Raw genomic sequence first — 18,511 nt, forward strand, 5'->3', positions numbered from 1 at the left:
AATGGGCTGCACCAGTTAACAGTTTTCAAAAACAAGTTCTTATGTGTTGCTAACCTCTTAGGCCTGATTATGCAAACCTGCATGCATAGTTCCAACAGCTCTACTCGTGTATGCATTTCCAGGATTGAAACTTTAGATTAATAATACAAAAAATCACGTCAATTGTTTTGAACAATAAGTGCACCAATCATTTTTACTTTTGTTTCCAGCCAGCTTCTAGTCCATTTCTTTATCAGGTTCTCATGCACTGTCACAATACTCCATTGTCTACAGCTGAAACACGACAATGGAATGTGTATTTGTTTAAAAATGGCAGCCATTGTATTTTGATTTATTGGAAATATTTCTATTGATCTTTAATTTTGTAGAAACTTTTTTCAAAAAAAGCAGAAATTGGGGCCAACGACTGACACCCCTTTAATTCCAATCTTTCACTTGGCAGCATTCACAGAAAGCACCTTTTGGTAAGGGAATCAAACCCAAAGGATACTGTTCACACAGTTTTGTGCCTTCCTTGGCTTTCAAGAGGATTTAGAATAGGCATCAATATGGCATGATATCTACTACACCAAAACAAGCCTAAGGAACTTGATCTTCTGCTGCTGCTGTGTAATGTCCTAGAGGGAGAGAGAAGAGCCTTCCACAGGGTGACAGACACGTTATGTGGAGTTGACTAATACCTCCGCTTGTACGTAGTCAACAATTTGAAGAACAAAAGAATCAGATTTCTTCTCACATACTAATATATGTTATGTCACCCCTTAAGCCTGATGTATGTATGGCTCAGAATGCATCATCATGAGCAAACTGCAATGCAAAAGTCACGTGTGAAAGATGGACAGGGAAAAAAAGGCTAGTCTTTCTACCATGTGTGTGTCCAATTTTTTAAATCAAGATTGGATGTTTTTTTCAAAAGATATGCTCAGGAATTATTTTGGGCAACTTCTACGGCCTGCCTTATACAACGCCAACTAGATCACAATGGTCACTTCTGGCCTTGGACTCTCGGAGTTTACGAATCTGCACCTCATAGTCCTTTCTTTCTTAAAGAGACACTCGTTCTCCTTCTCTCCTCCATGAGGAAAGTCAGAAATCAACCTGCCAAGTCTCACTTATCTATAGGAAGCCTTCATTGTGAATTAATTTTACATAATATTTTATTGCATCTCTCTTGGGGAGAAAGATTCTGCTATGTGTTCAATGAGACGTTTAAAGGCTCAGTGACACTTTTCAGAAATCTCCCCCCATTCAGAATCTCAGCAGAGCCACTTAGCTGTGACAGCATCCCACCTTTAAATATGGAAAGAGCTTCAATAATCACAGCTAGACCAGCCTGGCCTGCAGTGAGGAGGCACACAGAAAGATCTCATTCAATTTCAGCAGCAAATATTAAGCATCTCATTTATCCAGCTCAGTCTCCAAAAACCTCCCTTTGTTTCCCTTGGTCAGCAGAGAACCTACCTCCCCTTGTTTGTCCCTGCTATTAGCCATTCCCAGCTTTGTCCTTATAATGCATACAGCCGAAACCCGGTGGAAGACATACTTTGCCTCAGCACATACACTATCCATCTCCTCCCTCACCCATCACAGTAGAGTGAACGCTCCTAAAGCCCCCAATCCACATACACGCACACAGCTCCATCCCCAGCCCACCCACCCCCATTTGCAACCTGTTTAAACATCAAACCCCTCCATGCCTCTGGCTCCTATCCCACCCCAGCAAACCCATCCAGCTTCCCCAGCCCCCGCAGCTTGCGATCACCCCACCAGCCCGTATGCAGCTCTAACATTCCCCCAAGCCTTCACCTTCTCACCCGGCACCCAGCTCCCTCTTCCCCCCCCGGCACCCAGCTCCCGCACCCTGAACCCAGCTCCCTCTTCCCCACCCGGCACCCAGCTCCCGCCCCCAGACCCCTCTTCCCCACCCAGCTCCCTCTTCCCCACCCTGCACCCAACTCCCTCTTCCCCACCCAGCTCCCGCACCCTGAACCCAGCTCCCGCCCCACCCTGCACCCTCCGCACCCAGCTCCCGCCCCACCCTGCACCCAACTCCCTCTTCCCCACCCAGCTCCCGCCCCACCCTGCACTCCCCGCACCCAAGTCCCTCTTCCCCACCCCGCTCCCGCACCCTGCGGCCAGCTCCCTCTTCCCCACCCAGCTCCCGCACCGTACCCAGCACTCCCCGCACCCAGCTCCCTCTTCCCCACGCTGCTCCCACCCCACCCTGCACCCAGCTCCTGCACTCCCCGCACCCAGCTCCCTCGTCCCCCTCTAGCTGCACGAAGCAACGCGCCCCACTCACCGCACCGTGCCCGCCCGCTGCGCACCAGGATCCCGCGCTGCGACCGCTCCTCAGCCCGGCGGAGCCGCCTCCTGCCGCCGCCCGATTCCGACTGACCGCGGCGTGGGGGGGTGGGGGGCAGCGCCGACACAGGCCCCGCCCCGAGCCCGGCCCCGCCCCTTTCCGCACACTCTAGCCCCGCCTCTCAGGCCCAAAGAGAAACTGAGCGGCAGCCCGGACGGCCAATCGCAGCGCGGGGCGGCCACACTGCGGGAGCCCCGGACACGGCTGCCCCACCCCCACCAGCCAGGCGCGCCAGCGGGGCGGAGCCAGGCAGCAACCCCTCCCCCCCTCAGGGCCTCCCATCGCCTCAGGGGCCCCCCGCCCCGGCCCAAGCGGCGCCCTCTGCTCCACCAGGCGGGGCCGGGGCCCTCACCCGGCGCGGGGGTGACCGGCCGGGCCGGCTCTGCTGACAGGCCGCCCCCTCACCGACTCCGCCCCCGCCGCCTCACCGCAGCCACTTCCCGCCCACCCCCGGCTCCGCCTCGCTGTGCCCAACCGCCGCCCTGCCCCCCCCGCCCGCCCGCAGCGTGCTGGGCCTGCTCCCCATGCCCCCAGGGCCAGGGGCTGCCCTGAGGGCAGGGGCCGGTCACCACAGCAACAGAAGGAGTAGCTGGCAGGTGCCCCACAGCAAGAGAGGCGCACCCCGGGGCGATGGACGTGCACCCGGGAGCAACGGCCACGGCCATGGACATGCACCCCAGAGGAGGGACGGACGCACACCCGGGACCGATGGATGGGCACCCGGGAGCAACAGACATGGCATGGACATGCACCCCAGAGGAGGGACGGACGCACACCCAGGACCAGTGGATGGGCACCCAGGAGCAACAGACACGGCATGGACATGCACCCCAGAAGAGGGACGGACGCACATCCGGGACCGATGGATGGGCACCCGGGAGCAACAGACATGGCATGGACATGCACCCCAGAAGAGGGACGGACGCACACCCAGGACCAGTGGATGGGCACCCAGGAGCAACAGACACGGCATGGACATGCACCCCAGAAGAGGGACGGACGCACATCCGGGACCGATGGATGGGCACCCGGGAGCAACAGATACGGCCATGGACATGCACCCCAGAGGAGGGACGGACGCACACCCAGGACCAGTGGATGGGCACCCAGGAGCAACAGACACGGCATGGACATGCACCCCAGAAGAGGGACGGACGTACATCCGGGACCAATGGATGGGCACCCAGGAGCAACAGACACGGCATGGACATGCACCCCAGAGGAGGGACGGACGCACACCCGGGACCAATGGATGGGCACCCGGGAGCAACAGATACGGCCATGGACATGCACCCCAGAGGAGGGACGGACGCACACCCGGGACCGATGGATGGGCACCCGGGAGCAACAGACACGGCCATGGACATGCACCCCAGAAGAGGGACGGACGCACATCCGGGACCGATGGATGGGCACCCGGGAGCAACAGATACGGCCATGGACATGCACCCCAGAGGAGGGACGGACGCACACCCGGGACCAATGGCCATGGACATGCACCCCAGAGGAGGGACGGACGCACACCCAGGACCAATGGCTGGGCACCCAGGAGCAACAGACACGGCCATGGACATGCACCCCAGAGGAGGGATGGACGCACACTCGGGACTGATGGTCGCGAAGCCCAAGGCAATAGATGCGCGCACATAGAAGCGATGGATATGTGCCTATAAGAGCAATGAACACACATGCATAGGAGCACCATTAAAGGGGCACATGGGCCCCAGTCCTGCTGGCATCTTCTGACTTTTCGGGGCATCACTGTGCACCCATGCCACTCTCCAGCTGCTGCCATATTTGCATGGAATAACCCCCATAACTGGACCCATGCTTGTAACTATCAAAACCTGCACAGACCAGTGCTTTGAATCCAGCACACACACCCAGCAAAGTGAAAGATGAAAATAATTGACTTATTCTACATTAAAAGAAAATTTAACTCCAGAGCCATTAGTAATTCTATTTGGTTTTGCCCAAGCATGTTAGATTCTTCATATGGTGGCTGAGGAAGTAGCTTTCTATCAAATCAAGTCAAAATAAACTGATCTGAGAGATGCTCTCAGACCCCAAATGACTATTGGATAACACTTTGCAGTGAGAAACAAGGAAGCCAGCTGTCTTAAAACCCAAAGATTTCCTCCTCCTGGCCTTAAAAATAAATCCACATTTTTTTGAATGTTGGCATCACTTAGGTACAGAACTTTTCTCTCTTGTTCAATTAAATAACCTAGAATAGAGATTTATATAATAGATCAACACTACTGACTTCAGTACAGGCATACAATGAATGTCAGGGCTCCCAACATAATGTAACTTGCAAGGTTTTATTTTTCTGTTCCTGCAAGGCACACTATGTGTAAACAAATTATGGTGCTCACATTGCTCACAATGCTTCCAAAACAAAAGACCAATTTGGGCTCCTTATATCGTTGGAAAATATTGACCAAATTTGGCTGCTTACAATTAGACACTTAAATAAGTTATTTGGTTTCGGAAGGGCTGACCACCCACAGTTCCCATTAACGTCACTCAAGTTTGAAAAATGTCTCCCAATTCACTGATGCATTGGGATCAGAACACTAAAATAAAGTGGTCCATTTTGTGCCACATATTACAGACCCCAGGGGTTTTACTTGTTAACGATATACATGGTACATGACAGATAAAGGTGTAAGACATGCAAAGAGAGTCTCAGCAGAGACGAATTTATCACAGCTCCTGCTGGCTTGGCTGGGTCACAGTTGGCAGAAACCGCATGGGATACAGTAGCTCCAAGTCAAAACAAACAAACATATAAAACCTGACAAAAGTTTAACCACAGCTTCAGTAAGTGGAAGGGTCTCCCTCATTGTAAACAACACCACACTGCTAATAGCTACTCCACCGAAAAATTAGGTTTAAAATTGGGTGCATCCCTGCTGTGAGCTGCCTTCAGTCTCTTAACCGTTTTGGAACAAGATCTTGCTTCTGAAATCCAGCCTAGCACATTTCCCCTCCACCCTCATCCACAAAAATCCCTTCATCATCAAAAATAAACACTAAAAAAGAAATTTAGCACTACCTAAGTAATAGTGCAGTTAATGTTTTTATCTTAGCAGACTTGAATTGTGATTCATATTTTCCACACACTCACGTGACTTGGTGAAGGGCAAACACAGTGAGTCAGTGACAGAGATGGGTCTAGAACCTGGGCATCTTGACTGCCAGTCCCCTTGCTGTAAATCTGCTAGGAAGCATACGCCTGGGATGCTTTGCCAATCACTGGGTTATAACAGCTATGGTTATAGCACACTACACTGCACAACAGGGTAGGCAGCACAGGAAGTGAATAAGAATTTTGCATCCGTGTAGTTTTAAGTGGGACATTTCAGATAAGGAGGATGTAATGAACCCAGCTGAAATTTGGTCACCTTGTCTCTTCAAAAACTGCCATGGTATCTTCAATGACCACAACTAACAGGGCCTGTTTTACATTGCAACCAAAAGACACTGTAGCACAGTTCCTCCCTGAAACCATGCTGGAACATTCACTCAGTACTGACTTAGAAGGAAGGAAGCCACCTATCAATCCTCAGCACCATTTCCTCCAGCATCTAGATGAGAAAGGGCCAAATATCGCCCAAATTCTGACCTAGGACAATGAGCTGGTTAGGTCTTGGTATGGCTGCAGACATGCAGAGACATCATAAACCTTTATAGATTGTCTTCATCGAAGCATAGAAAAATAAGTATAAGATTATATAAATTCTTCAATTCCCTTCAGGGCAGTCATCTTCACTATTTGTAGGCTAACACTATTCTAACTAGCGTGTTGCTTACAATTACAAAGCATATCAATATTAGCCTATATCTATCAAAAATATTTTTAAAACATCACATTAAAGGCTGATTTTTCTCCCAATGAAGTTTATGTTTTATTAGTAAATTAATAAAAAGAAAAGGAGTACTTGTGGCACCTTAGAGACTAACAAATTTATTTGAGCATAAGCTTTCGTGAGCTACAGCTCACTTCATCGGATGCATGCAGCAGTAGAAAATACAATCTGTATTTTCTACTGCATGCATCTGATGAAGTGAGCTGTAGCTCACGAAAGCTTATGCTCAAATAAATTTGTTAGTCTCTAAGGTGCCACAAGTACTCCTTTTATTTTTGCGGATACAGACTAGCACGGCAGCTACTCTGAAACCTAGTCAATTAATGTAGCTAAAAGGATTACACAACAGAGTTTATATTCCTCAAACATCTCACCACTACCAGGATGACTAGAAATTTAACTTTACATGCTGGCACGTGACAAAATGGAGGTGTAGAATTTCTTCAAGTTGAGCTGTTCACAGTTTTATCTACCCCTCTCCCCCCACACATGCTCCAAATGATAATGTAATTTCTTTGAGGAAAGGGAGCAGAGCGAACCATCAATCCCCACACTAACCCCTGACTCTGAAAGCCATGTCAGTAGCTAAACTTAGCTAAATTAAAGCATGGAAAGGTATATGGTCCACACTTCACTAAAGGCTATGGTGCTCAATACTTCTGAAAAAAATCAAACCATAAGTGACCTGGCCCAAGGTCAACGGCAGAACCAGGAACAGATCCCAGGAGTTTTGGCTCCCAGTCCCTGCTATAACCATTCTATCTACTCCATCCTAATAAGGGTATGTATGTGTTGGTGTTTTAAGGGGAAAAATGGGGAAAACCTACCCTTAAAGGAAAACTATACAGTACAGATTACTTCCTGGAGGGACATAACTAGGTCCCATTTTTCTCAGGTGTATACTGCATGTACAGTGTTCCAAGGGGGCAGGTAGTGGCAGAACAGCTGTAATGCCCCACTGCATCTCCAGCTGAGGAGAGCTTTTCTTTGGCCTTTTGACCTTGCTGAGGGTAACTATATACTTGGGCTTGCCCACTGGTGGGAAGGATGGACTGGTGTCTGCATGTGCTCTTGGACAGATGACCAACATATCAATCCAGTAGTTCAGAACTGGCAGCGTTATACATCAAGGATGAATTTGGCACAAACACTTCAATATGCTTAGACCTCATGGGCTGAATTTTCTCACTGCTAAGTATGTTCTAAATTAAGCAAACTGCTTTGCAGGGGGTTTAGGGAGCTCAGCAATTTAAAGTCCTGTTATTTTGTAGCTTAACTTCTGAGTCACACAAAATATGCCAGACATGATAGTTTAGCTTGAGCACTTCCTGATTACAGATGTCCCAGGTTATACATCTTTCCAGGACATTTGCAATGATTTATTTATTTACTTTTTAAAGCAGTGGTTCTCAACCTTTCCAGAATACTGTACCCCTTTGAGGAGTCTGAAGCCCGAGCCCCCTGCCCGGGGCTGAAGCATGTAACTTAGCTATGCAGGACCCCCTGTGGCGTAAAGCCCAAGGCAATAGCCCTGCTTGCCACCCCCTAATGCCGACTCTGCACTTGTGACCACCCTGTCCTGTGACCCCTGTGAGATTCGCAGTTTCCCAGGTTGAGAAACACTGATCTAGATGAGTTGACATACCCCCTACAAGGGTTGTGTGTACCCCGGGTTGAGAATTACTGTTTTAAAGCATGTTAATTCAGTATAAACAAAATTACATTTCAACAACATGAAGGCTCAGATTGCAGGACACATCAGGCCGTTTCACCTTTATCTCATGCTGTTATACTTCGTCCTTCCTCAAAACAGCATGATTTACATACACATGGACAAATTCAGCACTGGCGCAATTGGGTGCCACTCTCATTGAAATAAATGATACAACTTTATATTTCCCTATATTTTAGGGGTGTATGTTACCCTTTAAAGTTATTTAAATGCAGGGGTCATTTTTTGTCTTTAATACAGAGAAACCTGAAATGGTTGTAATTTAGGAAACAAGATCATTCTCACTCTGTGTAGCAGCATTAGAGTTCTCTTCATACACTATGGTCTTTAGTATACAGTAGATATCTTATAGCAAATGGTGAGGATAGCTTCATTAAAGTGATTAAACAGCCTTATTTTGAGGGGGCATTTCAGTTCTTGTCCTATGTTCAGGAGCAGCGAAGATAAAACAGTATACAACAGCTCTTGAATGTGGTAAAACAATTATGAATCTCAATGAAACACTGGCCTGTGGTGATCTCTTCCCCAGACCTAGCTAAGCATTTGTTCAGTGAGAGACAGAGAGAGAGAAACCACTTTTGTTTGGCCTTATGATTCATGCAGTTCTTGGCCAGAAAGGGGAGCTATAGAATTATGCAATGACGATAACTAGTGCAACAAAAGAGTCTGATCTGATAAAAAAAGGGATTCAGGAGCATGCTCAATAGCGTGTGTCATCAGGACAGGGAGTCGTGAGTGCTGGGTTTTATTCCCAGCTCTGCTACTGCCCTGCTGCATGGCCTTGGGCATGTCTCTTCACATCTCTGACTTACTTTTCCAGGTGTAAAGTGGAGATGATAATACTAACCTGCCTTACAAGGGTGTTGTGACAGTCTGTTGCGGTGAATGGAGTGATATAATTAATGCATTGTTTGTAACGGGAAATGCTTGGATGGAAAGTACTGTAGAGTGCAAAGGACCAATAAACAGAGTATTAGTAATTGTGTTCAGGGTAGTTATTAATGAAAAACTATTGTTCCAAATCATATACAAGTACATTATATAAAAAGGCTTTTATATTATGTACACACACAATTGTGCAATATATTACACACAATACTTATCAACAGATATATATAGAGATACATATATATTCAGTATATTTTTGTTTCACCTTCTCCACTGTAGTGGTTTGTTTAAGATTTCTTTTTCCTTTTTTTAATGTTTCAGTCCTAATTCCTAATTAAAATGTTAGGACACTAAATAAAAAAGCTGCAATTAATTGCAACAGATGGGGTTTTCTTTGTTGCCTGTCTCAGACATAGCAGATGATTAACTATAAAGAGGCAGGCCAGAAAGAAGAACCCACCACCCACCCCCAAAAAAAGAGAGAGAGAGAGAGAAGAAAAAGAAGAATTCTATCTATGCAATGAATAATTTTGGGACCACTATTTCCTCTTGTGTTGAATAGTAAAAAGAATTCAGCCAGGCTCTGCATTGTAAACACAGGCTTTTGGAAATGAGCAGTAATGTGTGGATTTAATAGCCTTATTCCTGTAGCATTTCTTGTTACATTTATCACATCTGAAATCTACATCCTGATTATTCAATCTATTTTGAATTCTTTTGTCATCTCCTCCCTTTTCACTCACTTCTGTTAAAGGTCCCATTACAAAAGCTGCAAGAGAGTCAGAAAAAGGAGACGAATGCAGCCAAAATCCTTGCCATCAGCCAGGGACTGTCTGGGTCAGGTGGGTGCATTTCTTTTAAACATTAATTCCTCTGTGTGTTTGTTTATTTTTGGTTTTGGAACAGTTAGATCATGAACATGGCACAATGGAGGGCCACTATTCCATATCCATAGCTAAAACTAATGTTCCTGTAAGAAAACTTATTGCATCAGTTTCTGTTCCCCAAAATGCTACGTGCCTCTTTGCTGATGTAAACATTATTTCAGAATGAATTTAAGAGCCAGATGCTCCATACTCCTTAGTCAGATAAAACTCCCACGGAGTGGTGGTCTGGGTCTTTAAACCCAGGGATCAGTATCAGGGATGTTTGGTGTACTTAACCCAAGTCTTTCGGGTTGTTGATAATTTGCAGTTGCATACACATTTCATTTTGCACCTGTTTGATATTTTCCCTGGAACCTGACTTGATGTGGCTATAAACATTAAACAATTACTTCTCAAGAGTATGCACTTGTTCTCCCCTGCTTTGCACCTTGTTCCCATTCTGATTCAGGTTTCCACCTTCTTTGCATTTGTTTAAGTGACAACATAACGTGCAAAGCGGGGGGGGGGATCCAGGCCTATTTTTAAATTAAGCTTTTATTAATTGGAAAATATTCAAGGTTAACATAGATTTCCAGTGTCTTAAAATGTGACTTTTCCCCAAAGGAAAATGTATAATAACCTACCAGATCATCATTAGTCAGCATAGGTCTACAACACACCTACAAACATACGTCTTTACTTTTAGTTTGACGTCTGTCTGACCCATGTCTGTTTTTACAGTTTTACTGGTTTCATTTTAACAATGTAAGCTTGCCCACAGCTTGGCACAGCTTCAGGCTAGTATAGTCTTACTCCTCAAGAGAGTAATACAGCCAAGTCACACCACAAGAGTAAAAGAAACTAAGGGAAAAAACTGCATCTTATATCAACAGGAGTAAATTAATCAAAATATTGGTCCAGAGAGACAGTAGCAAGTGTGAACATGGGGAAATGAGTGAAAGAACAGCATCAAAGAGCATGTAGTTGATGAAAAGCACTATACAAGAGCTAGGTATTATTATTCATTGAAACCTTTGTATAGTAAAGCCCCCTTTTCACAAAACAACTTAACTGTAAGTGGCAGTTTTACTAAACTCTGCATTGAAACAATCTAGGATTTTCACTCTACCTTACTGTAGAGGTCTGCTAGATCCCAGTTTGCTATGAATGGACCCCCATGTGTTGCTCAATATTAATCAGATAGCTATTTCTTGAAGAGGGTCACCAACACATTTCATCAGACTCATCTCAGCCCGGAACCACCACCTGTGGTTTATTTTAAACTGAGCACTGCAATCCAAAGCTATAAACGCAGAGAAGTATTCTGAAATCCTGCCCCCCAGCAGAGTTGCCATGGCTCACCTTTTCTGGCTGTACTGTGCGGAGGTGCTGACGCTTTGCCTTCTGAAGACTTCTGTCTTTCAAAAGTTTTCTTCACATCTGCAACTTTAAGCACTTTTTCATCCTCTTGATTTTTCTCCCCCTTTTGCTCCTGCTGAGCTGAGCCTTCTTTTGGGATCCTTTCTCCGGTGATTTTAGTTGCACTATCTGGAAATGCAGCTTCTGGCTGGTTTTTGTTAGAAGTAGTCTTATTGTGTGGTTTCTGTAGCACCTCTGACATTGTTACAGTCTCACTGAAGCTCACTGCTAGACCTTCAGTTTGTAACCTGGTTGAAGGGGCTTTTGAGGAGTTTTGCTGGCTGATTGAATCAGATACCACTGAATCTGCCTCACTTATGAGGTTTTCTCCACTCTCAGGGTGAAGGACCTGGCTGTCGTTCTCTCTCGAATCTCCAGCAACCAGAGCACAATTTGAAATTGCTGAGACCATTATCTCAAGGCTCTTCACTACCTGCTTATCTTTATCAAGCTTTCCTGCTGGATCCTTTTCACCAGTCTGACCATTTGGGCAATGGTCTGCAGAGCTTTCAGTAAGAGAGGAAAAATTGACTGTCTGCCTAAAGTTTCCACCTGGATTGCTGCTTTCCCAAAGAGTATGTGAAGCAGATTGCACTGTTCTGTCCTCTTTGCTTTGCAATGTATAATCCATCACCATGGCTTTTCGCTCCCTGCTATCTGACCTGCTCTGGACGCTGGGTTTATTTTCCTCCGAGGGAGAGTTCAATGTCAGCTTGTTAACTTGCCTGCTCTCTATGCTACTTTCTGAGTCCGACCGGCTTATCTGCTTCTTCAGTGTTCCTTGAAAAGTGTTGATCATATTTGCACTTCCAGTTGCAGCCTGCTCTGCCCCTTGATAACTTTCCTGGTGGCTGGCAGTTCTCTGGATCAGAGGCAACTTGTACTCTGTCATTTCCTTTTTCCCTTCAGGTTCCATGTGAACAAATGGATGAATTTCTCCCTCTTGGCTGGAGATATGGATATCAGCTTCCTCCAGCCTATAAACAACAGCATTCACCTTCCTGCTTTCAGCCTTGTCTCCCAAACACCGCTGTCCAAACTGCATTTCAAACACCTCTGAAGAGACTTCACCTTCCATACCTTTTCCACGTGCTTTGGTCACAGTTCGCTTTTCAGAGCATGACTCCTCTGCCATCAGCCCCTGGGTCCGTCTCTCACATGCTCCTCTGCTTATTTGTAACTTCTTGGTGGAAACATGCACATCATAATCAGTGCCCTTGGGCTCACCTCTCTCTGTTCGGAGTCCCAGGCCCTCATAGCCAACTTGCTTCTTACTCAGCAAAACATAATCTTCACACTTCATCTTGGATGTTTTGTTGGAGAGAGGAGAGTCTCTCCTTCTCATCTTACTTTTGTCATCAAGTAAATATCCAGAGTGGTGCCAGGTAGAGGCTTCCATCACTAGCAGCTCAGTGCTTTAATCACTTATCCAAATGCTTTGAAACTGACAAACTGAGCTCTCTCCCCACTTTGGGTCTCCACAGAGTTTTCACCACCACCTTCTCTTTATTTCACTCCTCAGTGAGACCGGACACAGCTTGGAAACCTCCGTTACTAGGTTATGGGAACCACAACTGTGATTATTCAGAATCACAGACGCTAGAGGTGGAAAACACATATTGGAACGATGGAGTCCATTCTCTGTGGCAGGGCAGGATGTCGTCTCCTCACAATGGAGGGGGTCAGGATTGATATTACACTTGATGTTCGCCAGACTTATCCTACCTGAGCAGGCACAACTACATCCAAAGTCCACTGGCTTCTAATCTGTTGGTGCATAACACTTGACATGCAGGATTTGCTATATATCTGTGTTCTCCTCCAGTTAATCTCCTTCCTTTCCTCAACTGCGAGAGTAATTTCTGCCGATTCCCTATGGTTTCCCTTTGGTGACTGATCTTGCTGCAATCCCCACAGCTGTTTTCATGGTTATTTACAGTCACATAATTTGTTGTAGTTCATCTACGATGGATCATCTTCTGTCAACTGTTCTGTGGTTTTTATAGAGATCTTGGAAGTATATTTCCACACCCCTGGTTCATTTTCTAGTGCTTTAACATGAGCCTCTGTCACAAACCCCTTCTACCCAAACGCTTCTTCCTTGGAAGCTGTGTGCAGTTCACACTGATGCTGGGACCTTGGTCTGGATCGCTGCGTACTTGGGAAAGATACTGTATACACAAAGTATTTAGGGCAGAGACAGATTGGCTGGAATTATCTGCAGGAATATGTTATTGTTAAGTGAATTACTGTGACATCAAAGTATTCCAGAGATAAACAGAGAAGCCCAACACCAGCCTCAGAAATAAGATTCCATTAAGACACTAAAAACACACACAAATTATCAAAAAACCCTTACTAAAGTTTTGGGCATTGCTAAACAAACCTTCATGCAGAAAATTCCTCTCTCCAGATTACAGTTCTGCCAAATAAGTGCCTGTAAACTCTCTTGAGAATGAGGCAGAAGGGGGGGAAGGAGAGATTTTTAAAGAGTCCTAATCCATTTATATACAGTCCCAAATGCCTGACATTTTCACTAATGGTGAACATGGCATCCCACCAATGACCTACTTCCGTCCCATAGGCTCTCCCCAGCTCTTTGCCTTTTAGGGTGTGCTAGGTGTCGGGCTTCCCTATTTGTATCTCACTCAGAATCGCAAGTGGGAATATTAAAAAAAAGCAGTAGAAATACATCAGTCCCTTAGCTGTGTGAGCAACTGTGCATTATGCATACAGAACTCTCTCCATATCCCTCAACAGTTACTTGCCGACATGGTATACTCAGTCTATGGCTCGGCAAGGCTGAAACTTATATGTTCTGTCCTCCTTGTCTCTGCCTATTTACTGTTGGAGGCTAAGCCGAAGAGCAGAGTAGAGGTACCTCTGAAAGTTGGCCAAATGCAAAGCACAAGTGGTCTGGAAATAGGGCCCCAAGATTTGTTTATTTAACAGTGGAAGTTCAGGGGAATTTTTTTAAATGACTTGATTGCTGGCAAAAGGTGCCAGATTGACAGGTCTGGAGGCTGAAATCCTGAGCTTATCCACAGATCAGGCACAGGTCAGGGAAAGCTTCCCCCACATGGCCGCTTGCCACCAACCTTGCTCCTCGCCTGTAAAGATCAGTTCTAGAAGTGGAAGCACAGCTAGTTCTCCATGTCCCTTTTAATCTTTGGCCTCTGAGCTGAAACTGCCTATGAGAGGGCTAGTTAGTGCCAGTGACTTCTGCTAGGTGGCCACTTGTCCAGTAGGACCTGAAACAGAGATGTCCCACGCCCTTCACACAAGCCACCCGACAGCCATCAAAAGTAATAACTTCTTGCCGCCACCATCCAGAGCCAGATCTGAACCAGTGACCTAGAAGTGAAAGGCTCCATTATCCACATCATCATCATCAGCCCCTTGCGCCAGCTAGCCCCACTGTGGGGAACAGCATCAGCACACAGCGAGACAAAACACAGCATAACACTGGGAAGTCTACATCCACAGCAAGGCTGCCCAAAACAAACAACTGCCTTACTTTGGGGTCACACGCTGAGTGCTGCAAAAGAGTCTGCAGCAGTGTTTTCCATCTACACGCTTTGAACAACACTGTGTCACCATCCCTTCAGGTGCAGGAGCTGCTGTCAGCCCTTTCCTGAGCAGGGGCTTTAAACAGGTCTCTCAGTTGGTTTGAATAGCCTCCCTCTCTCCCATTGCCACCCCATCTTCACTTTTGGAGCAATATTTGGAGAAAGTAGGTGGTGGGGTGACAAGCCTTAAAGCCAGGCCACTTCCTATCAACATAAGGACATCAGATTCATATGCGTTTGCCTTTGTCATGACAGTTACCTACATCTGAAGGGCCATGCCTGTGGTGCTGACTGTTTTCCACCTAGCCATGCATGCTCCATCCCTAAAACATTTGCAAGCCCTTTCCTTTTCCTGTCCCCAATTTCTCAAAAGTACTAAAGCCATAGAGCTCCCAGTAGAATAATAGATGCTGCTTGGGAAGTGGGGTTTTATATCTCTTCCTACCATAAACAGGAGATAACATATCCATTTATTGGCTAGATCTGCACAGTTGTTTTATTACCCCTAGAACTGATTTCAGATCTGCACAATAAGGTAAATACAGCTTGATGCTTTAAAATCAGGGAAGAAGGACTAGTGTTGTCTGCAGCCTCCTAGGGATGATGGGAAGTTTACAAAAACCAAACATTTCCAGCTGAATTTGCAAAGCAGCTCCCTGCAAGAAGAACCCCATTGCCCTAAAGCCTTATGGTCAATGTGTCACAAGCCAAGTGACATCATGACATAACTTCGAGCTTCCCCAGTTGAGGGCCTTTCACATCAAGTGTTTTATTTCAAAGAGTTCTTTATCAAGCACCTGGCAGACTCTGACAAGGGCTCCTGTGATTTGAGCTGGTGGTTGCCAGTTAAATCTAGGCATAAAAGGAAATTGTTATTGCAGTGACTTTGCCTCCACATGGTTGGAAAATTCACTGTAGCGCACAGGGCAGCAGTGAAATACTTTTAGGGACTATGCTAAACACCAGGCGAGGGCTGAGGCTGGCACAGATTGGCCATTGGCTGTCAGAGCACTTGCTTACCCAACTAGCTTCCCAAAGCTGGAGCAGTAAGCAGAGTTGTTAGCAATTTGAGATCTGTATCCACATGCTGGCCAGGGCTCTTCCACCCCCATTCTGCCCGCAGTGTAATCAGTAACACACATTGGGCAGTCAGCGACTGCAAGTGACAGGATCATAAAAGACTCCATAAAGAACAAGATCAGGTTGCTGATCACCATAAACAGGGCCCAGTGTATCCTGAGATTTCATGACCTTGCAATTTGCTGCAGAAACCCACCGCTTGCCTCAGAACTCTGATGCCAAATCTAAGCTGCCATTTAGAAGAACATTTACATGTCTAGCCCTTATGGCTGCCAAGGAAGCTGTCTAAATGTGACCGGAGTGTAAATTGATACAGAGCTGTCTTCATGAGTCTGCAGACAGCTTGAAACTAGTAATCGCAAAGAGGAGGAGGCTGCCCTGTTCATCGCAATGGGTTGTTAACCCAGAAACTTAATTCTGGTCATTGCCATATCGATACAGTTAGCTATTTCACTACTATATATTCTGCCTCATCTTTATCCCACAATCCCATACCACCTTCCCATTTTTCTACAGGTTCCAAAAGCTTCAGGTGCTCATCTATGCAGCTGCCAGAGCCTCCAGCTTCTCCTTGACAATGTCTACAAAACCACTGTGCATTGAGGAAGTGGTTAGGGCACTAGATTAGGACTTCAGAGACCCAGGTTCAATTCCCTGCTCTGCCACAAATTTCCTGTGTGACCTTGGGCAGATCACTTAATCTCTCCATGTGTCAGTTTCTCCATCTATAAAAAGGGGATAAAAGCAAGTCCCTGTCTAACGGGGTGAGGCTGGCACAGATTTGAATGAGGAAAAAACTGTAAAGGTTGTGAGGTGCTCAGATACTGTGGTGATTGGTACCATAAATACCTTACAAAAATACAAATAACCTGACTCGTGGCAAAAATGGAAAATCTATGGGCCCAGTGAAATAAAGTGAATTTCAGTAACACCACATGAGGGATACTCAGCAGATGGGCCAAGGATGGAACAGCCCTTGGAAACTGAACCTGCCTCTTGCCAGCTGTGATGTTTACAAATCAGGACTAAGGCATGTTGGCGGGGTCAGCATGCGAGGGAAACTTGCCCTGCTGCTACCCATGCTTTACTCAGTCATGGATAGAGGACTTCCAAGCTGGCACCACTCCACAGCAATCTGCCAGGGCCTCTGCCACACACGGTCAAAAGGTGTAGCATGCGCTCCCCTTCCCCCAATGTCAGCTGCAGTCTGTTCCCCAAGGGGAAGGTGTGGAACCTCACCCCCACCCATCCATGACCGGTTTGGCTCAGGGAGCACAGGGACTGGGACTGTGGCTACATTTTTACTCCCTCTTCTCTCCCCTCCACCATTGCTCACCCAGCAGACCCAATCACATCCCAGAGTGTTTATTTACTCATTCCCTTTACTGCTTCCAGGAGCAGGGGCAATCAAAACCAAGACAAATCTTAACACCCCATGAAAGCTAAATCAACACCACCAGCTTGTTTCCCCTTATGTGCAGTGCCCACATTAGAACGGTAACAAAATCATGCCAAACAGGCCCAGACATCACCACGTGGTCTTCTAATCACCTCAGTCAAGCAGAGGAAGGTCTAACAAGGTTCGATGGCTGGAAGTTGAAGCTAGACAAATTCAGACTGGAAATAAGGTGTAACTTTTTAACGGTGAGAGTAATTATGCATTGGAACAATTTACCAAGGGTGGTGGTGGATTCCCCAGCGCTGACAATTCTGCTCTATGAATTATTATGGCGCAAGTTTCTGGCCTGCGCTATACAGGAGGTCTGATGAGATGAGGCCAGTGGTCCTTTCTGGCCTTGGAATCTAGTCATTCCCCTGCCCTTGCTTGGTCCTAATATATCAGTGTGTTCACCACATTCAAGTTTATTAAAACAGTTACTGGCTTTGTTTTCATGGCTGTCACCATATCATAGATGTCAACATATCCAGGGTGACACTGTCACCATATCATAGATGTCAACATATCCAGGGTGACACAAAAAGGTTTACAACTAGGAGTAATGGGATTGAATTAAGCAAAGGAAAATATTGGCTGAACATCAGGAAAAAAAGTGCTAACTCCTCAGACCCATTCCCACTGTGCAATAGCCTCCTGAGGGAAGTGATGGAAAGCCCCAATCACCTGAATCATTTAAAACTAAACTGGACAGATCCCAAGAAAACATGCCACAAGGAACAAACAATCCTGCGGTGCCTGGGGTCAGGGTGATGGGAAATGGGCTACGCTTGATGATAGCATTTGGTCGATGAAGACTAATGGACCACCAGGGACACACGGTAAGTGGAGGAGACTTCACTTTATGTTGTTCTGTCCTAATGTTGTTTCATATTCTTCCAGGTATCACACCGAGAGGGAAGTTAGGGGAATGTTCCATTCAGGCCACCTTACATATTGAGCCCCGGTCAAACACTGGGTATTGGACTCCTTCGGTGTTTTATGTTCAAGCAGCACAGTTTGGGAACAAGCCTAGAAATAAATTCCATGCCAGTCATCAAAAACAGACGGAATTTGTGTTGCTCCAGATGTTGTCTGGTTTTGCCATGGCAACATCATAACAGGATATAACTTTCAATCATAACAAGAAAAAAATATTAACTTACCGGCAATAGTAGAAAGGAGTTTCATCAGGTTTCTAGTCCTATCTCATAATGGCTGCTTAGAAATTATTTTTATGTGCAAAAAAAAAACCTAAAGAGGCAAACCTTCAAGCAGCTTC

The 18,511-nt window shown here is 46.2% G+C and overlaps 1 protein-coding gene across 4 annotated transcripts in view; it reads right to left on the minus strand.

Annotated features, from left to right (window-relative positions):
- CORO1C (coronin 1C) overlaps positions 1–13,660 on the minus strand; it is an 83,626-nt gene extending 69,966 nt beyond the window's left edge. Inside the window, exon 1 of one of the 4 annotated variants that reach the window (XM_043529992.1) lies at positions 11,089–13,660. In XM_043529992.1, the coding sequence (XP_043385927.1) occupies positions 11,089–12,544 (1,456 nt within the window). In that variant the 5' untranslated portion in view covers positions 12,545–13,660. Of the gene's footprint in view, positions 1–490; positions 618–2,302; positions 2,465–11,088 lie in introns of those variants that run through there. The other 3 variants (XM_037879266.2, XM_027820840.3, XM_027820838.2) reach the window with 3 other exon arrangements.
- Between the last annotated feature and the right edge of the window lie 4,851 nt (positions 13,661–18,511).

The sequence above is a fragment of the Chelonia mydas genome, chromosome 15 (assembly GCF_015237465.2).
Source record: "Chelonia mydas isolate rCheMyd1 chromosome 15, rCheMyd1.pri.v2, whole genome shotgun sequence".
In the NCBI taxonomy this organism is placed as follows: Eukaryota; Metazoa; Chordata; order Testudines; family Cheloniidae; genus Chelonia; species Chelonia mydas.